General features: G+C 35.9%; 1 protein-coding gene across 1 annotated transcript; it reads right to left on the bottom strand.

Moving 5' to 3' along the window:
* Positions 1-1,731: 1,731 nt before the first annotated feature.
* On the bottom strand, positions 1,732-11,754 carry LOC137169547 (cysteine-rich protein 2-like). Its single transcript, XM_067572807.1, has 8 exons — positions 11,570-11,754; positions 7,331-7,425; positions 5,603-5,660; positions 5,381-5,512; positions 4,902-4,970; positions 4,681-4,775; positions 4,032-4,089; positions 1,732-2,294 (listed from the first exon to the last, which is right to left on the bottom strand). Exons 1-8 carry the CDS (start codon positions 11,610-11,612, stop codon positions 2,230-2,232), a joined length of 615 nt encoding a protein of 204 aa, XP_067428908.1. The 5' UTR covers positions 11,613-11,754; the 3' UTR covers positions 1,732-2,229.
* Positions 11,755-24,181: the final 12,427 nt, after the last annotated feature.

Below are 24,181 nucleotides of genomic sequence, written 5' to 3'. Positions count from 1 at the left end.
TAAATTATTATTATCATTACTATATATTTTAATTATTATTACAGATGTGTGCATTATCAGGATCAGAAGAATCAGAATCAGGTTGGCACATACAAGGAATTTGTTTGGTGTTGTGGTACCAAAATATATAATATGTATAATCTATACAAAGTAAGAGAAAATACAAGTCATCATACATAACACACACACACACATACACACACACACACACACACACACACAGTGCTTACCCAACAGCCCACTAAACACTCACACACTCTTCCCTATTAGGCAATATTTATATTTTTACCACATCACAAATGTGCAATAGATATACAATATATATATACAGTTGTAAATATTTATTTCATGATCTAATTGGAACTAGAAGAAGACTAATTTGACTGCGCTCAGTGTTGCCACCCAGTGTGTTGCTGTGAGTCTTGAATCATAAATACTATGAAATAGAAATTTACAACAAAAAGTAAAACATATGAATGTATGTGTATGTGGAGTAAAAAGCACAAAAGTACAAATTGTAGTGAAAACACATATCTCAAAATAATATGTAAAGTACTTAGTTACTCTCCAGAATTGGTCACTACAACATATTGATACAGTATTATTATTGTTATTGTTATTTGCAGGTCCTATACTATTATTTTTTTGTACAGAGACTCAGCACTTCCTGTGTCATTCCGTCTAACTTGACAGCTCTTCTCTTCCTTATTTCCAGTAAGGGGCGTTTCTAGCTGCATCCTGTCAGTGACGTTTTACCTTTTTATTTGGTCGCACCTTTCTGAGGTGGAGCACAACTGCAACACACATAACAATAGAAAAATACTATAAGTCTGCTGTGTGCAAAGCTGTTATGTAACAACAATAACGGAGAACATGAACTAACCTGAACTGTGTGGTTCCAGATCAGTCAGAGAGCTGCAGTCAGTTTTCACATCCTGTCTGCCTTCAGATCACTGCACCACACGCTAAAGTTTTCTTACCTGGAGGCCAAATTAAATCTAAGCTGCTTTCGTTTATAGGCTCCTTCTTGTTGGTCCCCTTAATGTCTTTTAATGCAGAAACGATATGAGCCGATTAATAAATTACTTGTTCAACAGAAAATTAATTTAAACTTTAAAACTCCAGCTTGGTGTTTTATTGCTGTAAGAAGCGCTTTTGCTAAATGATCACATTTGGAATATGTGGCAGTAAAATTATTATCAGTTTAATTGATTTGTCAGTTGACAGAAAGTTAACCTGCAACAATTCAGATAGTCGATTAATTTTTTTTAATCATTTTTCAAGCTAAAATACCAAAAATCTTCTAGTTCAAGCTTCTTAAATGTGTTGTTTGTCTCAGTTTTATATCAGTCAACTGAATATTTTTGGGTTTTGAACTGTTGGTTGAACAAAACAAGCAATCTGAAGACATTATGTTGGTGTCTGAGAAATGCAATGGGCAGTTTTGACTGTTTTTCTAACATTTTATAGACTAAACAATGAACATATTAATTTAAAAAAAAACTGTCAGATGAATAAAACATAAAATTTATCATTATTTGCAACCCTAAAGATTTTTTCCCCCTGTGTATGAAATGTGTTACATTAATACAGTTATCCTTGCATAGTTATAACTTATAAGTATTGCTGCTGTTTTGGGTTAAGTCACAGACACTGAGGACGGTTTTTGTATCACACAGTTTTACTGTAGAAAACGTGATGAGCAGATTGACCACTTTTTGCTCACAACAGACCCCAAACACACCTTCATAACATTCAGTAAAATCCACGTCTATGTGCATGTCTTAGCTACGTCTACACAGTCATCATTCTTTCTAGAGCCCGGATGATCTCATCCAAGAAACACTGACACTAAATTGTTGGGCTTGTACTTTTTTTTTTTCGTACAGTACATCTTGTTAGTGCACAAAAGTCTGAAAAACTACTAATCATGAGTGAAAAAACACAGCTGCTTTAATCCACTACATAGCAGGTTAATTATTTGGCAAAGAGAACCAAGAAACTTAAAAGGCAAATCTGAAACTCACGTGGGAGGACTTATTAAAGGTTTGTTTCAGTACAAAAAATAGATATATAAACAATATACAAATACAACATAAAGATCTAAACATCCCTCCCTGTGAGTGCAGTACATATCGTTTGTCACCATGACTGTAGAAGGCAAATCAAAGAGACATTTAGGGTCCTGGAGGTGTTTCTTTCTCAGGGCGTTGGAGGCAGCGTCAGGGCTCAAGGCTGCGCCTCAGCTTCAGGATTGTCGTAGATGTAGCTGCCGACACCTCCGGTGTTGACACCTGAGAGAGAGCAGAGTGCAGGCGTTACCTTTTAAAGGGTCAGTTCACCCAAATAACAAACTTCCTACATAAAAAACCCTTTGTGCTGTCTAGCCATGTAGATAGTAAAAGGTTTCGGGATAGTTTCATCTGAGATTTCATTTAATTTTTAAAAACTCAGTAGAAAAACGTCTTTTGAGAAACAAGGTCCTGTATTCTAGATAATCCACAGACATCACTGTGAGCCGTTTTAATTGGAATTACAACAAAAAAAAAGTCCCCAAAATTGCTGACAGTTCATTCTGGGGATGTTCAGAGTAACAGGGACGTTGTTTCAGGAAAGATGCAGCACTGTCGTGTTTTTCATTTATATGTTTTCAATGGCTTTGAGAAGCAAAAGCAAACTTTATTCGCCGTTGTTGTAAAAAGAGTGGAAAGAGAGTTATAATCTCTAAACCTGCATGGCTGGAGTTCAGTGAGATTTTTGTGAGTGATTTAGGTGGACTGATCCTTTAAAACAAAGCAAGACAAGCAATCCTGATATTTTTCTACTGTAAAGGCTGATTGGAGACATTGAAAAGAAAAAAAACATTTACAGAATTGAACAATAAAGACATTTTTAGATCAATATCAGCCCAAAAGTTTTGCGTAACTCTTGTGAAAGTATCTAAACTGATAAAGAAATCCAGACATTTGTGCGAGTTACTGCCCATTAAATCAAATGGAAAGTGAAACTATGACCAGACCAGTTTTATAGGTGATGGTGTCGTGTGTTTTTACATCAATAAAAACTCCTCAGACCTTTCCCAGTGAATATTAACCATCAGTTCCCTTAAACCTTTGAAAGAGGAGCCACAGGTTTATGAAGTGCAAACTGGCAAATGTTAATTATTATTATTACCAATAAAATTATGAAGATATTGAAAAACATTTACAGGCTACCGAACTAGATAACAAGGCTATCTAGCTGTTTATGTTTAATTAACATTACATTGGTGATATATGAGAATGTGTTTTCAGTTATAGTACTAGTGTTTCCACAGTAGTTTCTCCTTCTCTGTAAGTACGACTTGTGTTTTTCTCCGACCTTCAATCTAACACTTCTAGGCCACAACAACAAAAGTTATTTAGCTTCACCCACCAACTCTGACTCTGATGAATATTTGTGGATCTACAACTATAGCACAGGCTCCCTTTTCATGATGTTGTTTGGTGACGTTTCTATTGTTTGAACCATTGTTTAAAGGATATGTCTGACCATTTTCTATATTTTTCTTATTGTCAACAAATCTCAATGAACTGATCTACGCTAGCTTGTTGGCTTCATACTAAAACTCTTTACACTGTACAGTGTAGTAGGTTGTGATATGTACGCATGCTCAGTGGTGTCTGCCTTACACAGAACTACTCTCCACAGACTGAAAACATGATGCTGTTATTAGTCTTTGGAGCCGTTTCTAAACAAATTAACATGACCAAACTCTTCATGATGAAGGAACATGTCATCCAGTGCAGCGGTTTGGCTCACTGACGTGTTTTTAATAGTTTTTGGACAACTACAGAGGTCTACAGCACAGAGGAATAAGATATATCAGTCTGTGGATATACATACAATACTTGTTAGTAGATCAGTTCATTGTTGGTTTGGCGCTGCATGTGAGATTTGCTGACAATCAGAATAATATATGATGCACAGTCTCTCTCTGAGAGCCTGGCCTGCTGTCCTGTACTGAACTGAAAGAGTTTGTGATTTCATACCTTTAGGTCCAAACAGCACAGCGTAGCAGGGTTTGTGGCAGTACGGCTGTCCGTCATGCTGCAACAGGGAGAAAAGAGTGTCTGAAAAGCTTCATTTAGTTTTTTAACAGAGTGTAGACATTTTTTGAATGGAACTGACTATTGGTACGGATTCATCAATAGTATCAATGGTCAGTTTATTGTCGGTACGGAATTATTACGCATGCGCACTGATATTGAGTGTGCAAGATCAGGTGATCAGGTTCAAACTGTTTCAAAATGGAGGAACGCTTTTGCCTGCAGGTAATACGTCAATCCTTCCCATGGTTTGGGGTAAAATGGTTAAGTTTAGGCACAAAAGCCATTTGGTCAGGGTTAGGGAAAGATCATGGTTTGGGTTAAAACAGTAAAATGTGGTAAAAATATCTCATTAAACGGCACTAAAATGCCCGACATGACAGTAAAAAAAGGTCGGGTGTTGTATCAAAGTCTGTTCCCCCCTCGAAAAATGTTCCCCTCCTGTTAAAATTGTGTTTACGTACCAATAGAACAAACTACTATCTGCATGGAAAACCAGTCTGGTGCAGTTTTGTAAATGATGGAAAGTAGTAAAATGACCAGACATATTGTGAAATCAGCACTGTCAGCGTGTTATTGTCGCATCTCTCACCTCTGCGTGGCTGCCGGGAGCCAGAGTCTTACTGCATCTCTCACAGCGCAGACAGGGCCGGTGCCAGTTCTTCCCGAGAGAAGACACCTTCTCAGCTGAACACCGTGGAGACAGTAACCATGGCAACCAGTGGGACTTAGTCACGTAGACACATTCCAACACTCAAACTGTATATACATGCAAACAGAGAGAGAGATGTGGAAAAACACCAATCTGCTCACCGAAATACACCGTCTTGTTGCATCTGGGGCAGGTGTTGGGTCCTCCGGAGAAAGATGAGAAGCTTGCAGCTGGAGGAGGAAACAATTCATTATTTACTGTCGAATAATCGTGGCTTTATTGGCAATGCATGAACACATTCAGTATGAAATGAAGATTTAGAGCCTTTAAGCAACACACACCATCTCTCATGCCATCCTGTTTATCTCCTTGTTGTTCTCTTTAAACACACACGTCATCAAAGTCTCACTTTCACTAAAACATCAATATGCTTTTCTCAGTTTTTACTGACAGTTTGACATATTTTCTTTCTCTTTGTCATCTTCATTTTCTCCTGTTTTTCTCTAAAAGCTGCCCCCACATGTTTTAAATGACCTTAACTAAACCTAATCCCTCCAGAGATTACACTATCCTAGCAGACATTCAATGTCTCTTCCTATTATATGACAGTCTTTCTATTTTTGCTCCACGTATTTCTCACCCTTCACTGGTCCCCGAGCGGGGGCTCTTTTCTCCTCCTCTGGTTTGGCATCTGTTTCCACGGAAACGGCTGCAGGGGCTTCGTTGACGGGAGTATCGTACACGTAGGATCCAGCTCCGCCTATGTTCACCCCTGAAACACACGCAAATGTTGCTTTAAAAAAAAAAAACCCTGAAAATGACCAGTAGAAATGTTTATTTTTAGGTTTAAACAAGAAGAAACCTTTTGGTCCAAAGAGGGCGGCATAGCAGGGCTTGTGACAAAAAGGCTTCCCATCATGCTGCAAAATACAAGGAGGGATAATAAGCAGATGCATCCATTCCCTTTAAAAGTCTCTAAACTAAACCTCCAGTTTTTTTTTTTCTTTTGAACGAGAGTGGGAAAGTTTTGTTAAACACATTTTTGTTTTAATCTGTTTGGATTCACATAATGCTTAATAACAAATGAGCGAGAACTTATTTGCAGGAGTTTATATGACTTGTCTGCTCTCTGTTATTTTCTCTGTTTACACCAATTAATAACGCGTGACAAAACAGCTAAATATCATTCCATACTGCTGTACGTTTACCCCTTTGTTCATCTTATTATTCTCTGTGAAAGCCAGTTCCCTAGAAAGAGCTGCACCATTAACATTTTGATGTGCGTTGTTTAAAATAATACAGACTGATGTGTCTTTTCCAGTGAAAAATCCGAAGTTTAACTTTCCATTTATAACCCTTTTCAGACAAGGAATCAAAATATTACTGACACACAAAAACAAGTTTTTCTTCTTGTTCCTTCAGTTGGATGTTTGTTCTTCTTCTCTGTGCAGAATGATGTATGTTCAGAGTTTGTTTTCACTTTCATCTGCTGAAGGAGGAAAGTTTCTCTGAGCTCACCTTCCATCTCAGTTGAACACGTCTACCTACAAGCACGATTTGTGACATCACAACTAGTTTGAAGCCAATCATGGTCCAGTGCACAGATACTGAGAATGAACCTCTTGTGTAGTTACACTTATGAAACAGATTCAGATGTTAGTTAGCCAATTCAGACACAAAATATAATTCAAAGCAGAGTATTTTTTATATGTCTTAAACATGTGTAGAGAGGATCTTTAAAATAATTTATGTTGTATATAATATAACATGATTACTTATCATAAAGTATCAGGTTTCTATCAGAGAAACTAAACATGGTACTGTATGTATAGTGCATTGATGCAGAGTTCAGTTTTTTTTCTTATTCTACTATTAACAAATCCCATCATAGTTTACCTGTTAGAATTACATCAATGCATATGAATACAGACAATACATTTCACATTTTTGAATGTTTTTATAATTGTTTTCATTCATTTCATTATTTAATCCTTCATTTTTATTATTAGTATTATTTAATTACTTATTTTTGTTGAAGAACCTACAACTACACTGTTCCCTCCCGACTTCTACACTCATAGATTTACATTCTCCTGTTGTGAACAGGCTCTTAAACGCAGGCAGATAAATAACTTTTTCAACCTTTGACGACAGAGAACGTGACCTCAACAGGAAGTGCATGTGGTTTCCTCGTGGCGAAACTCGAAACTGAATTTTTAGACAATTTTCTCCCAACTTCTCTAATGGTTAGAAAGTACAAGTACAAGTTTGACCACGAGGAAACCGCATGGACTTCCTGTTGAGGTTAAGTTCTCTTTTGTTAAAGGCTTTGGTTTGCGGGTACATTTACACGACGTGTGTATGGAAGGGCCTACAGCCTGTAACGGCAAGTAGTTTTACATTATTAATCACAAAAGTTATTATGATATTTGATCTAGTTCACCAGGCAGACTCTTCCCCTACTGTTATAATCTAAAATAGGACTCCCGGGGCTGCTACATATTAATAATGACACAGAAATGTTCAGTTACACTCGTCATAAATCCCTCTAGATTCATCTTAAAATGTAAATACATGAGCTTCCTCTCACCTCAGCGTGGCCTCCGGGATTCAACGTCTTGTTGCAGCGCTCACATTTCAGACAGAACTTGTGCCAGTCTTTCCCTAAAGACGACACCTTCTCCGCTGTGGAGGAAGAGGAGACAGAAATCATGAATTTATATTAAAATGTGTCATAAAACTACAGTGTTATTGTGCCATTACATCTACCTCAAGTGTTCTCAATCCCAGAAGTCCAGATTTTAATGGGGTAGCCCAAAAGATGCATAAAATCTAAGTGGGATGAACAAACTTATGAACTCTCTGTCTCTCTCTTGTACTCAAAAGTTTTAGGCACACAGACTGTTGTAGAAAGGACAGAAGGTGAGAGAAGTTCACCGACTGTCATTTATCTGTTTGTCCTCCTCCCAGAATATCCCAGCAGACACACCGAGGCCCTGATACGACATGACACTACCTGTTTAGACTCACTGGCCAGCCTGTCACTGTGATATGTGACAGTAAGTCACCTTGGCACACAGAGAACACTCTGCATCCATGCTGGAGGACATGCATATGTACATTAGTCAGCTTATCATTGTGGAACCTTGGAATTATAAGAATCTACTGAGCAAATCACATCAAACATGTTGTTGTTTTTTTTTAAAGAATATCTGAGTCTGCAATTTCTAGTGCAACATCACATATTTTCTTTTTCTTCTACTTCGTTTATTTATTTAATGATGAAAGTGCAGTTTTACTCATGATCCTGTATTTTTTGATTTCCCCTTCAAAACATCTTCCTTTTGTTTTTCCCCCTTTTCTTAGCTTTTTGTCCCTTTTGTCCTTTTTTATTTTATATACAGTATATATACACTATATCAATTTGTTGTAGTAATGAAATGCTGGATATACACTCTTGTGGAAAATAATAAAAATCCTTAATCGCATAAAGAAAGACTGAATGGAAACTGACAGGAGCTCAAAATACCAACAAAGATAAAATCTCTGAGCGGTTCGGTTCATTTCCCTCTGTAAGGAAACATACAGTTTTTCTTTTGAGATACATTTTTTTCTTTTATTCATTAGATTTACAGCAGAGTTACGAGTAAGAAAGCGAACAGCGTGTCTGGTTGAAGCTGCAGGGCGTGGTTTGCTGCTGCTCTCCAGAGTCATGAAGGGAAAGAACAAAAAGAAAATCGATCCATGTGCAATCAATAAATTATTGAACAGGCCATGTGGTGTGGCTCCAAAATGAAAAAGAAGGTGAAAACTGATACACGATCACTAAACTCACTTTTTAGAAAGATAATACCCTCCTTTTGAGAATTCAACAATGCTGCTTAAAGACGAGGAAAAGAAGACGGCCGTTAGTCGAGCAACCGACACACATAAACTCAACTCACCTACATTTAAAGATGGACATGAATCTGAAAAATGTAAATGTAAAGATGTTGATTTGTCATAAGCTGTCAGTTTAGACATTTAAGGCTGATGACGACAAGCAAACAAGTATGTTAATGGTTCACTGTAATCTTATCCAAAGATAGTAAACCCATTACAGCCTGAGATGGGACACATAGCTGTTACCAGTCTGAGTCTGGCACTGACCAGCTGAGACATTTTTGGACATTTTGGAGAGAAACTTTCATTTCACATCCAGACTGGTAATCTTGTTGGAAATGATAAACACGAGGACACACTGAGGCAGCACAGACCAGACACAAGATAATTACTGTAGGAGGGTTATTAGATTGGAACATATTAGACGTTGGAACATGACTGTAATATTCAGACTCTTACAGTGTGTTTGTGCTACTCAGGAGTAAGTTTATACTTCATGTTTGATTGCATTACTGTAATATTCCTGCCGTCACATGGTGTCTTTGTCATACGGCTGATGTAAGAGCCAAAACTGACTATAAATATCAGAGTTGAGTTTTTTGTTATGTACATATTATTACATATGGCTGATAATTTTATTATTATGATAATTCTGTTGTTAGTGGAATGATGTATTTGTAAAATAGATGTATATTGAGACTTAGTTACTGTGCATGTGCAGTTAGTTAAGAGAGCAGCAGAATGAAAACATGCTGAGTGGAATAAAAAAGGGTTTTGACTGTAAAACCAAGCAGCAACTAACACAGAAGAAATGCTTTCAAGTGTCATCGACAGCCCTGGTTTCAATAGACTCCCATTCAAAAAGCATCTCTCTACCAATACTAAATATATCTTTTTTTTTTCAAGGAGTCATTGTGGTCTCAATCTCTACATTCAGGCCCTCTGATAAGTGCGCTGATGGTCATTTTGGAAATTATTGCTCTGTTCATAAGATTTTATGACTTGTGTTCCCAGAGCGTGAAAGGCAACGCCCTGCACTCCTTATCTGGAAAGTCATGGCTCAGAACAAAAAGAAGGCGATGACCATAAGCTGCAACTCTGGACTTCAAACCGTCTCAAGTGAAACCAACGGGTGAAGTCACACCTCGCTACGACCAACCTTCCAAATTTCCAAATGTTCCCCTTTTATCGTGGATGGGTACTGAAAACTTGAATGGATGTTAATGAACTGTCAAAATCAAATCTGATCTCCGCCCTTCTTTGGATTTGAGAGTAATTAATTAAAGAGTATGACTTTAAGTATGAGTTTGATTTCCCCAGTTTGCCCCAGTTATTGGTGGTTTTTCCAAAATTCCATCATTTACATTACTGGTCAAAATAGGCTCATACAGGTAAGACTGAGAAAAGCATCTCTCATAATAATATGACAAAACATAATTTTCTAAATTTCATACCAATCCTTTAAGTGCAATCTGATCCAAGACCTCAAATGTTGTTACTATAATATTCTTATTATATGTATGTGCTAAAAATATTTAATTCATAGCATCATGTAGTTTGTACGTTTCCTGCTGCCACCTAACAGTTACTCGTCATATTGGTGGTTTATTTCTTTTCATGAGGGTAATTGCTCTAAATGAATGATAATAAAGTTGGGCGATGTGACAATATACACAAGATGATATACCACACACTGTTTATACCACGGTAGCTATCACTTCCATAGCTTTGAATATACTTTATAATATATACTTGTCCATTGTGAGCAGTGCCGCAAACCATTTAACAGGACTGATTAATGGCAATATACATTTTTTAATGGCCTTTATTTGCATCAATGTGATTTGTACCTTGATTTGTCATGTATTTCATTCACTAACCAAAAACAGACATACCCATCTGATTATTTTTGACGTAAACTGTTTTTCTGTTTATTTTCCATGTACAAATACTGTATACCTTACATATATATATACAGCGTTTCACAAATATAATACATATGCAAGGATAGAATATTTTATCGACACTGTGTCACGCCTAAATTATGAGAAATTACATTTCACCAAAATGTGCTGCAATGTCAAATCTGAAATATTTGAAAACATGTATTTTATTACATTTGACCGAGTGAAAAGGTAGAAATGACTTGGACTCAATGAGATGAACATTAGCTTCACTTTTCTCATTGTGATTTTGAATATTTCAGTAAATAACATTGAAGTGATGTCACAAAATGTATTTTTCATGTAAATTTTTATTAAAGGGAAGATGTGGTATAAAGGAATATTTATAAAATTAAATCTTTTGTTAGGCTATTATCATATCTAGAGCTGCAGCGATTAGTCGATTAATCAATTAGTTGCCAACTATTAAATTAATCTCTAACTATTTTGATAATCAATTAACTGTTTTGACTTGTTTTGAGTCTGATTTCAGCTTGTGGAATGTGAGTATTTTCTGGGTTTTTTTTGTCCTGTATGACAGTAGACTGAATATCTTTGGGTTGCGACTGCTGTTCGGGACAAACAAGACATCTGAGGACGTCATCTTGGCTTTTGGAAAACAGTGATCAACATTTTTCACCATTTTCACCAAATAATCAAAAGATTATTCAATAATGACTTTAACCTTTAGTTGCAGCCCTAATTATATCCCTAAAAGTGTTGCTGTGAAGTCTGTGAGACATGTAAAATAAATCTACATTAATAAAACTAAACCTTTTATTTTTATCAATGGTCATCTCTGATCTTCCATAAGCGCTGTAGGGCAGCTACATGGTCATTAAAAACAGACTGAATAACGTCATGGGAATTAAATAAGATAAGGGATTAAAGAAGAACAGCAGGCTATTATTTCATGAGAAAGCCTCACATAACGTTAATATTCCCTCCTCTGATAATAACGCTGCTCGGCCTCTTCAGCGGTTACACAGAAAACATGAACTTACCGAAATACACCGTCTTGTCACATTTTGGACATTTTGACGCCATGATCCGTTTATCCCGGACTGAAACAGAGAGAAGAGGTCGCGTCCAGTCGGTGCACCGGCAGTCTGTCTGTCTGTCTGCAGCTCCAGCGGCGCAGACACACCTTAGAGGATGACGATGGTGAGGGTTGGGGGGGTGATGGGAGGCTCACATCCTCCCTTTCCTTCTTCTCCTTCATTTGCATAACCCCGCCTCCACGGTGACATCATGCATCAGTAGATCTGAGATGGTACAAAATGTCTGTGGATATTCATACCAGTTGTACATTTTAGTATAATTCCCCTGAGACTTATGTTGCCTTTTTGTGAAACTCATCTGTCTCACAAGCCATATTCATGAAAATGTTATATTATTTTGGAAACATGTACTGTTTGGAATACTAGAAGATAAATCTAAATTGAATTATCAGCTCTAAATCACAAATCGTTTTGGCTAAATTTCATATAAATTTATTGGCTAAATTTCATCTTCATAAAAGAAAATTTCCAGGTAAAAAGCCGAACATCTTGGTTTTCACAAAGGAGGTCAAACAGTACACTGATTCAATTCAATTTTCCTCAAAAGGCTGTAAAAACTCTGAATACCTGTATTTTTATTTAAAATCTTTATATGAACTGTAACTCCTTCTAGCTCAGTTTCTTTGGGTTTTTTTTTAAACTTTTCTTCTGCAACCACTAATATGAATATTTTGATATTTTGTACATGATAATTTTGTCGAAGAAGAAATTGTAACTGTTTTATATGTCAATTAAGAAAAAAAAATGTGTTTCTGACTTTGAAAACCAGTAAAAGCTTTGAAAAGAAACATTGAGTATACCTGTTTTCATCATTATATAAAATCATAAAATAAAACTACTAATATATGAGCTCGTATTGTAAATGATTTTACCAATCAAAATCCTTCTGGTACTTCTTGGGGATGTCCAAACTCCTTTTCTAAAATTAGTTAAGCAGAATTCCAGAAAATCATTCCACAGCTGAAATCCTCCACTTGCTCCCTTGATGCCATTCACACTTCCTTTTGTAAGGAGGTTTTAGACAGTTTTATCCACAATGTACTTGACATTGTAAACTCTCTAGAGACAGGCATCTTCCCAGATACACTCAAAACAGCTCTAGTCAGGCCTTTACTCAAAAAGCACACTCTTGACCCTTCTGTTTTGAGTCATTTTAGGTCCATATCAAACCTGCCTCTTCTGGGTAAGATTTTAGAGAAGGCAATGTTAAAACAGTTGGATGCATTCCTGCAAAAAAAATGAGACCCATGAAAAATTTCAGTCTGGTTTTAGAAGAGGACATAGCACCGAGACAGCCCTTGTAAAAGTAACAAACGATCCTAGAGTGAGTGCAGATAATAAAAACGTCTCAGGCCTCTAAGTGCTGTGTTTGATACAGTCGACATGAGATACTCCTAGACAGACTTGAAAGTTGGATTGGACTCTCTGGAACTGTGTTGAACTGGTTCAAGACTTACCTCACTGGAAGAAGTTATTCTGTCAGCCTACGTGAACATGTCTTAGAAAAGCGTAACTTTCTCTTTGGTGTTCCTCAGGGTTCAATTCTTGGTCCGCTACTGTTCTCCCTGTATATGCTTCTGATTGGAGAAATTGTTCACAAACATGGTGCAAATCTTCATTGTTACGCAGATGACACCCAGTTATATTTATCTGTAGCAGCAGACAATAAAGAGACCCTAAATCCCTTGATAGATTGCCTCTCAAGCATTGTACAGTGGATGAGTAGTAACCTGCTTAAATTAAATGAAGACAACACAAAAGTTCTTATAATAGGCACAGATGCACAGAGAGAAGAACTGGCTCTACAGATCAAACCAGAAGTAAAAAACTTCGGTGTTATCCTCAACTCTGAATTGAACTTTAAAAGTCATATCCACAATGTTACAAAGATAGCTTTTAATCATTTAAGAAACATTGTAAGAGTCAGACCCTACCTTACTTTGGAAGATGCCAAGAAACTCACTCATGCCTTTGTTTTTTCACTTAGATTATTGTAATGCACTTTATACTGATTTACCAAATAAAACCATTGATTGGTTGCAACTTGTTCAAAACTCAGCAGCAAGAATTTTAACTAAAACTAGGAAAAGGGAACATATTATACCAGTATTAGCGTCATTGCACTGGCTACCTTAAATGTTGAGGATAGATTTTTATTTTTACTTGCTTTTAAAGCTCAAAAAGGTCTAGCGCCTTCATATCTCTCAGATTGCTTGTTAGAATATGTTCCAAACTGTTCGCTTAGGTAGCTTAACACTGGCTTGTTAAATGTGCCACAAATAAAATGTATGGTGGGGCAGCTTTTTGCAGCTATGCACCAAAGATCTGGAACAAACTTCCATCATATATTAGACAAGCATCCTCTGTTGATATGTTCAAGAAGTAGCTCGAAACTTATTTTTAAGGTCTTTCTTTTAATTAACTCAACCTTTTATTTGCTCTTTACTGTTATCAGCTGTTTTTAGTACCTGTATTATCTTTCTTTCTCCTGATGATTTTAGCTCTTTTTATCTTCTTTCCTCTTTTTTATCTTTGTAGTTTTTATTGTTTATTGTGTTTTTTTCTTTCTTTTATTGTTTTTAAATGTCTGTTTTTTGTTTGTTTTTAAAACCTTTTCTGTAAAGCACTTTGAGCTGCATTTTATGTTATGAAAGGTGCTTCATAAATAATGCTATATAAATAATAATAATAATAACAATAATAATAATAATAATAATAATAATAATAATAATAATAATAATAATAATAATAATAATAAAATTTATTATTTTATATTATTATTGTTGTTGTTGTTGTTGTTGTTATTATTATTATTATTATTGTTATTGAGTTTACTTTTTAAATCACTGTTCACTGTTATAAATTAATCTGTCCAATATATTCTCAATTAATCAATTAGTTGTTCAGTCCATAAAATGTCCGAAAATGGTGAAAATGTCGATCACTCACTTTCACTTTCCCAAAACCCAAGATGCAACCTCAAATGTCTTATTTTGTCCCGTCATTCAATTTATTATCATAGAGAACTAAAGGAACCTAAACATGTTCAAATTTGAGAAGCTGGAATCAAAGAATTTTGGCTTTTTTCTTTTAGAAAAAGTCTCAAAAGTCTCAATTTACAGTAATGTGTTTAGTACTTTAGTACTTGTATTTGTGCATTTCTATTTTCTGCTACTTTATACTTTACATGTTCTACATTTATCGGAGAGCTGTAGTAAAATATGAAAAACATGTCAGAAAAATAAACAGTACTGTGCAAAAGTTTTAGGCATAAAGTGAGAATGCTTACAAAAATATTGCTGTAAATTGTTTTAATTTATCAAATCACTTCTTACAAAGTTGAGTAAACAGCAGAAACCTAAATGAAATCAATATTTGCTGTGAGAAGCTCTGCCTTTAAAACAGCAGCGGTTCTCCTCGGTTCACTTTAACACAGTTTTTCATGGTAACTTGCAGGAAGGTTGTTGTAACCATCCTGGAGAAAGAATGTTCTTTTGTGGATTTATTATTTAGTCCATCTCAGGTGCTTCTTCATGTAATCCCAGATTGACTCCATGATGTTGAGATCAAGGCCCTGTGGGGGTCGAACCATACCATCTGTTGCAGGACTCATCATTCTTCTTGTTGCTTAAAATAGTTCTTTATGACTCTAGCTGTATGTTTGGGGTCATTGTCATGTCATGAATAAATTTGGGACCAATCAGACACCTCCCTGATGGTATTGCATAATGGATAAGAATCTAAACATCTAGGGTGCCTAAAACTTTTGCACAGTACTGTATATAAAAAATATAATAAAATATAATGCATTGTTACAGATTAAAAATGCACAACAGATAGCTTGTACTCGACCAGCTGCAACATTAAAACTATAGTATATACATATATTACTAAAACCTGTATTATTTTTGGGCCACTTAGGGGTAGTGGCATGTAAACACCATAGACATATCACCTTGTAAAATTCATACTGCAAATGTGGCCAAACAGTGGCCATTTTACACATCCAGCATACACAAAACTACATTATCAGTCATATAACCTATCAGTCACGTTTCTGACCATCTGACAAATGTAAATCCAAAAATAACACTTATATTTATAGTATAAATATATACTTATAATAACACTTATAGCTCTGTTTTGGTCTCCACTCCTGATCAGGACTTTTGCTGCTAAATGTTTATCCGAGTTTCAGCTGTCTGCTGGAAATGAGGTTAATGAGAACAGTGAGAATGAACCAAACCAAGTTGCTGGTCATAAAACAAAAACAATAAGCTGAAAGAGGTTAAAACACTCTAGAACTGAAGGAAACTTCCGTTACTCCCACACACATAATCAGCCGTTGTTAGCATCAAATTATTGGTCACAACACCTTCAAGTAAAGTTTTCAATGCAGGACTTCTGTGCTAAAGCATTTTCAGAAACATTGCAACAGACTCCTTTATATCTGTAGTTAAAGTTTGATTAAAATAACTTTAATTAACTTCAAGTATTTATAATATTCTACTACATATTTATATTCCATACAAAATGCTTGTTTTTAGTCACCCATGATGTTTAATTTCTTTCATTTACTTTCTTTTTATAAAGGATAGTTCTGGTATTTAAAAATGTCTTCTTGTTTTGTCATGAAAGGACAACCTGCCCATCCATCTTTGGTCAGAGGTGGATATCTGTGCCACATTATCATGAAATCTGGTACCTGTTGTCCTCACAGAATAGTTGCTGGATGATTTGGTGCCACTACAACTTTTCATTAAGCTCCCTGCCTCCAAAAGACTAAATCTTGGGAGAATATTGCTGTGAAATCCACAAAGGACATATTTTTTAATAATATAAACAAAATGTCCACTATTTTAGGTTAGAAAATGACTTCCTGTCGGCCTTCTGTTCCACACTTGAACACCATTCATCATCATGTAGACTTCCCGGACTACAGACAGCCCACATAAGTGACGATATGTCTGTACGTTTGCATGTGTGGTCTAAATTTAAATGTGACAAGTACAATCCCCTCCACAGATACAGTGTGTGTTGTTGCAGGTCCCTCTATTTTGGAAATGTGATTAATCCTAAATCCTAGCAATGTCAGCTCTCTTTGCATTTATCAGTGTCACCCTTCAGCTGTGTTTGTTTCCTCTGTGTGGTTGTTAGGTTACGCTGCCTGACAGCACAGCTCTTCACAGGGAATGTTAAGTGATGCTCTGCAGCTCCCAAGAGCATTTCTCTGTACATTCTTTGCACTGAGATACTGGAGGAGCGGACATTAGATGGCCTTTTGAGTGGAATTAAGAAAAAAAAAGTACATCAAAATATAAATATATGTTTTTTTCTTTTTTGAGGCAAAAAAATTCAACAGAATCTTCAAATAAATGTGACACATGGTCACATTTTCCCCTCTCCTTTTCTAAATAGTTCACTTAACTAAACTTCATAACAGCCACGTAGGCTGCAGTGTTTTACAAGACAAAAGAGATTCATTAAAAAAAAAGTAAAACAGGTGACTGGAAATATTGAATTTCCTGAACCCAATATAACCTGCCAATTAAATACCTGGAAAAATGTAGCAAAAAGTATTTTAGCAGCTGAAACAAAAACAAAACCCTGTGAAAAAAATGTATATATAGATTTGTTAAGGTGTAAGTATGCTTCAAATGATGTGTTTGTAAGTTCATCTAGCAGCGTCTGAAATGGAATAATTGGGCCGGCTGTGTTTTTGACCACCAGTAATGCTATGGAGCAATGTTTTTATGAGTATGTCCACATTTTGTTTGTATTGTGCACACACACAAGAATGCACATGCACACTCACATGCTTGCAGGTGAAGCATTCCTGCTTGTGGTTTCATGTTATTCTGCTTATCAACAGTTGGTGGCTGTAATGGGCAAAGAATGGCAGCAATGTGCCAACAAAGGCAGCGAAAAAGAAGTAAGCTAACAAACATGATTGTAAACAATGCATGACTTAAAATATTCAAAATATCGGCTCATGGATACACACGATGCATGTAAACATATCTGTTTGTTTATATGGCCCCATTTAAAGGTTCCATATGTAAGAATCAGAAATTCCTTCTCATTAGTGACACCGGTGGCCGTTAAGTAAGCTGCAGTCAACATCCTGTTGCTCGCGCTCCATCAGCAACGTGAGACTATTGCATGTGATGTATTTTTCCTCGCTTACACTTCTTATAATAACATAAAAGATGTGGGTGTTGCACCTTGTGGTGATGCATGGGTCAGGGTTTTTTAATACCTGCACCCACCCAACCTGTTATGAGAGCCACACTGCCCGACCTGCAAAAATATGCGTTAATCAAGCACCTGACCCTGACCCAACCCGCAAACCGCCAACCGTGTTCACCAACCGTGTTTACTAAACACCAGTAGGCTCAGTGAGCTGTGGTCGGGGAGCAATGTGCTGCGGTTCTGTTGTGAAATGTGCGGTGGTTGACGAAAGCAGCTAGTCGTCCCAACCCCCCAAAAGACAAAGGTACTGTAGCCAGAAACGATGATGGGTGGCATGGTTGGGCGGCTGGCCACAAGCCAACCTGGGGGGTAACAGAGCTGGAGAGATAATATCTGCAGGGTGTTTATAGTTGGATAAGTCTGTGCAGTTTTTGTTGTGGTGGGAGCCAGTCGTTTGTTGATGTTAGTGGGAGAGAGGCAAGGCACTCAGGAGCATGCAAAAACATTACATCCATTGGATTTTTGCGGAAAAACCAACATGACTCCATCACATAGAAATCGACTTACATAGGCAACTGAGAAAGTCAGGGAAGGTCTCATTTTTTAAGTTGCCTTACAACCTATTCACACATTGCCAATAAAAAATGATTAATAATGTAAATTGCTTCACAATTTTAAATATAGAAGCTTTAACTTTCTAAAACAGTCAAGTCAATGCCTTCAAAAAAAGATTGCCCTAAAGTGTGTGCTGCTATACAAGTTGTATAATTCATTGTGTTAGACTCCACCCTATGATGTCAGGCTTCTCTCATCACCTTCAACTGTGTCTTCTTGTCTAGAAGACACATTGATGCAAACTGAATGATGATTCCTAACTTCAACACTAACTAATAATGTGCTTGGTGCTCGTCTTTGTTTCGTTCCACCAACCTCAAAAAACAGGGTGACTGGAGACTTAATGTTGCCCAGAAATGTGAACATATTCAAAGTATTTCACTATAATACTAAACTATATTACACTCTTCTTACACTGTGCTGGATGGAGACATTGAGTATTGAAGCAGAAATTTGTGTCAGAGGAACTGGCATTTCTTGTCTCCCAGTCCACACTGTGGATTAAGTGCACACTGTATTTTTTCAATGAGATAAACACACGTAAACATATTCAGCAAAGATGGAAACAGTGGCAATTTTTTCCACAGTTAGTGTACTTGGTCGAGAGCCATCTGGGCCCTGGGAATGCACTAAACTTAAAATAAACACCTCCAGATTGTGTCTGTCTGTAATTTTGGCACAGACATCAGCGATGACTGGACAGTAGGGGTGTAGGGAGGGTCTACTCCCAAGCAGCGTCTGTCTCATATCTGCCTAGAAGCTTTTTTGTCTTTTATATTTGTCTGTCTGACCATTCTGCTCAAGAATCCAACCAACAACCTTTTCTTAAAGCATGCGTCTGGTAATATTCTATATTTTCTTTTATCAAAATCAACAAATCACATGAATGTTCAAAAGCAATAATGAACTGATTCTATTAACATATAGTCTATGTACCCAAAGCCTGAAATATTTTATTCCTCTGTGCTGTAGAGCCCCACTGTTGTCCAAAAACTATTAAAACCACGTCAATGAGACATAAGACATATTCCTTCATTACCATGAAGACACAATCTAGTTCATCTTAAAGACGTACCAGCAGAGGTATTGTCTGTACTGTGTAGTTTGTGGTAAATGCTGACTCATTGTGACTTAAGAACTCAGTATATTCGCTGTTGGTTAATTTGAAACACAACAGAAGAGGAATAGAGTTGCCTACTGTTCATATGCTGACTCATAATTAGTCTCTATATCAAACTTCTGAACCACAAACATATTTTTCATTCACAAATATCTTATTAGTTGAGTGATTAATCCTTAATGAGGCTTTCAGAGAGCAGAGAGAATGTTTACTTTAGGTTTTATGCTATTTATGGAGAAAAAACATTCACAATTACACTATACTGTATGATGGTCCTATGTTACCTAAAACAGTAGAACATAACAACCATAATAATGATTTCAATGAATGTTATTGATTGTGAAGAATGCATGATGAATAGTGATTTTTTAATTTTTTGAATAAATATACAGATCAAATTTTGTATATTCTGGATCACACTGTAAAAAAAATGGTAAAAAAATGGTAAAAAGTCTGGCAGCAAAAGTTTCCAAACACTTACGGTCAAATAACAGTAAAAAACCTTTAGTTATTCTACAGAGATTTATTTTAAAAATACAGATGTTTACTTTGGACATTGTCTACATTTTTACAGTCCAACCATCATAAAATAAAAAGAAAATCTCATTATAAAACATTGCTAGAATGTTAAACAAATGTATAAATCTGCACAAAAAATGGAAAAGATTGCAGAACTACCTTAAAATTACCTAATTTAAATGAAGACTTTTCATACAGTAATCTTTGGTAAATTCATAGGATTATCCAATCCATCCATAAGAACTCCAATCAAAGTGTACTGTATCAAAGTACAGATTTCTGGATGTAAAACACAGAAAAAATATGTAAAATTACATTCAAATTACCCTCCTTTAACACCCATTAATGGTATCTTGGGAGCTTTAAGCTTTTATTTTATGTGATTATCCAATTTATTTACAGTAGATCCCTGGTAAATGTTGGTTTTATACTGTACAAAAAAATAATATCATGTGATAATAGTTTACAAAAACATAATTTTAACAATCATCACTTTACTAACATTATTTGATAGTATTTAAAAGCAACTATCAAATATATCTACATACATTTCCCCATTAATGTATGAGGTTAACTTTATATAAACATTATTTAACAGTAATTACAAGCAGCTCTCCAATATATTTTCAGGCTTTTCCCATAAATGTATGGGGTATAATTATATAAACATTTTTGACAGTAATTAAAATCAACTCTCCAATATATTTACAGGCTTTTCCATTAATGTATAGGGTTTACTTTATATAAACATTATGTGACAGTAATTGCAAGCAACTCCCCAATATATCTACAGACATTTCACATTAATATATGGAGTTCTGAATGTACAAAAACCAGAAGGTCTATGTAAAAGTACCTTTATATCAACTTTGACACTGAATAAATATATACATTTTTCTACTGACATTTTACAATATTGTGCAATCCATTCAATACAGATCCCCATTTGAGATGTATGAGATTTCAAGATGTTTAATAACCAGAATATATCATAAAATTACCTTTTAGTGCTTGCTTTACAAAGTTATTCTGTAGACATTGCCCAAGCCTAGTATACAGGTACATTTTCTGGGGATTGAATCAACTACAATTTGTTGACAATTTATGTCAACATAAAACTAAAGAACATCATGCAGGTTGATTAACTTGATGAATTAATTTCAATAAATAATCTGATCTAACATGTTTTCCAGGATCTAGGGTTCATAATTTTGTATTTTATGCAGTATTAATGTGTGTGAATGTTGTATGACTTCTGCCATTCTGCCACCAGGTTGTGCCTTTGAGTAAGTTGAGAGTTTTGAAGCAGAAGTAGTAGAAGACGAGGAACTTCCTCCAGTTGCAGTAGTTAGCACAAAGCTAGTGGGTTTTAACAGCAGCAAAAACATGCTGATGGACTGTAAGCTACACATTCTGCTTTGTTGTGGTTGTAAAGTGCGCAGATAAAAAAAACCTGCAAGTTATACTACAGCCTGAGTCTCTGTCTGCAACACATGACTACTTTGGTATATTTGCTCGCCAAATGGAAAATCTGTCTGCATTTTGCGCTTGCACAACGAAACACAGTATTCTATCTGATGATTACTTTTTTCTGCTGTGGATTGTGTAGACTAATACATCCATTAATTTAGAACACTGAAATTGTTCAAACATCAAGCATCATCAAGGACAAATACCATCTTGTTTGCCTGATCTTGAAGGATTGAATTTGTCACACAGTTGATTAAAGAGAAAGAGACCACTCTGCTGTGGTTGAGTTACATTGACTTTGAAGTAGTGAGGGACTGCGAACAGAACAGTGACGCTCTGTCATGAAAAGCTGTCAATTCATAAGCTGTCTGGTCTGAATCAGAAACGGTCTGGTAATATTAAGCTTGAGAGAAAATCAGCTCAGGTATGAGAAAATGCTTTCAACAAGCTTTGAGCTCAATCCTGTCTTGCATTGTTTTCTATGTATGGTAACAAAAAACACTGTCGTGGCAACATCTCACAAAAAAAAGAAATGAAGTCGTCAGCCCTTACAAATAAGTGTATATCACTTTTTTAATGATGCACAGCAGCAAAAAAGGGTTTCAGCCCTAGGCTTTCCTCAGCACTAGGATGGAACATAGGATACAACAAACATACATTTTTATCACCATTTGATTTGATATGTAGCCCCAACACCAATATATTGTGCATCAAGACCTAAATACAATAGAAGTTCTGAAGAATGATGGCAGTGTACACACAATATATAAGAAATATGCCTCTGAAGAAGAGTGTCAGACGGATATGTTGGATAGTTGCTTGTAATTACTGTCAAATACTATTTATATACTGTTAATATCATACATTAAATGGAAAAGTCTGTAGACAGTTGCTTGTAATTACTTTCAAATAATGTTTATATGAAGTAATGATTATTGAAATTATGTTTTTGTATGCCATTTTCACGTGATCCTATTTTTTGCACAGTATAAAACCAGTATTTACCAAGAATTAACTGTGAATAGATGAGACAATCACATACAATGAAAGCCTAAAGCTCTCAAGATACCTTTAATGGGTGTTCAAGGAGGATAATTTGAATATAATTTTACGTAATTTTTTTGTGTTCTACATCTGGAAATCTGTGCTTTGATTGGGCGGCCTCCAGGATAAACTGGATAATTCTATGAATTTACAAAAGAATACTGTATAAAACAAGCCTTTATTTAAATTAGGTAATTTTAAAGTAATTCTTCAGTGTTTTTCATTTTTTTGTGCAGATTTATACATTTCTTTAACATTCTAGCAATATTTTATAGCGAAAGGCTCGAAGGGGCCACGGCTGGGGACCCTGCACAGGGGCCTCGACGGGTGCCCCGAGAGCCTATGCTCCCCTGCGTTGTTGTTGTCATCGTCATCGTCGTCGTCACTATATAAAAGTTAAACCCTAAAATTTTCAGGGATGAAATTAGTTTTCCATATGAGTCCAAAGAGCATTTGTTTTTCAAGTGTTTGTTCCCAAGAGCCTTATAAAGCTAACTCAGTCATCATTACAGAGTAAAACCTCCAGAGTTCTGCTGACGTTGAACCCACATTCACCCCAAAACACTTCCCTCTTAGTTCTTAGAAAAATATATTTAGCTACAATGAGGAACCAACAATTCTCAAAACACTAAAATGTCGACATCACCATGAAGTTTTCAGCTGTATCTTGTCGCCTTAACAGCTGCATAACTGCATTTACAGCTCAACGTCCTCAGTCGTCCTCCTCCAACCTAACAACCAAACCAATTACTGTTAATCTTTATACTTTTCTACTTTATACAAATGAATGATAATGTTGCTCCGTAACTGCTGGATGTGGAAATGAGCAACTGTTTGCTAACAAGTTCAATGTTCATGTCAGTGTTGTGTTCATTTCTTGTTTCTGTTGCCCCCAAGTAGCCAAAAAACTCAGTTAATATATGTTTAACATACATGTTACAGATCACAACAAGTGACATTTCCTGTGTTTATTGGATTATACATAAATTAAACATTTACAAAATATTTTTCATCAATTCAAATTTAGAAAAGAAAAAATCCGAACATTTCAACAACAGAATGAATACTGTACATCTAAGCATGAATTGCATCCTGATGAGTGAATGAAACTTGCAAATTCTGATTCATTTATGTTATATGACACATATGATACTTGTTCAACTCTTTTATTTCCACAGCAAACACAAACATGCTCCTTAAAATGTTTTAACTTTTCCAAAAACTGTTGAATGTATATTGGAAAGGAAAAAAAAGGTTTCTACTCTTTTCTTTTAAAACTAAAACTCTTCACTGACACATTTCCATTTTCCACAGTTCGTACAGGTTGTTCTGCTCTGAGCTACATAATGTTGGTGATGCGTGTGGCTGAACTCCTCCTCATCACTGTGATTACTGTTCTTCTCTTCAGAGCTTGGGGTGAGAAAATTCAAACCAACATTTGTTAAGTTTAAAACAAACTGCAACTTTAGAACTGAAATGTTACTCTGTGATTTATTTTCCAGGGAACCAGAGACCACCTGATGACAACATTGTGAGTTGATGTGTAAAATCAACTAATAAAGTCCATGTTGCTGTGATGCAGGACTGTGAATGTC

This window comes from Thunnus thynnus, chromosome 18, assembly GCF_963924715.1.
Source record: "Thunnus thynnus chromosome 18, fThuThy2.1, whole genome shotgun sequence".
Taxonomy (NCBI): Eukaryota; Metazoa; Chordata; class Actinopteri; order Scombriformes; family Scombridae; genus Thunnus; species Thunnus thynnus.
This window is presented reverse-complemented; position numbering and strand designations above follow the sequence as displayed.

Coding starts and splice junctions, on each gene's coding strand:
- LOC137169547 (XM_067572807.1), bottom strand. CDS start 11,612: ATGGCGTCAAAATGTCCAAAATGTGACAAGACGGTGTATTTCG. Junction 4,971..5,380: donor CGCTCGGGGACCAGTGAAGG/GTGAGAAATACG, acceptor TTCCTCCTCCAG/CTGCAAGCTTCTCATCTTTC. Junction 4,776..4,901: donor CAACAAGACGGTGTATTTCG/GTGAGCAGATTG, acceptor CACGGTGTTCAG/CTGAGAAGGTGTCTTCTCTC.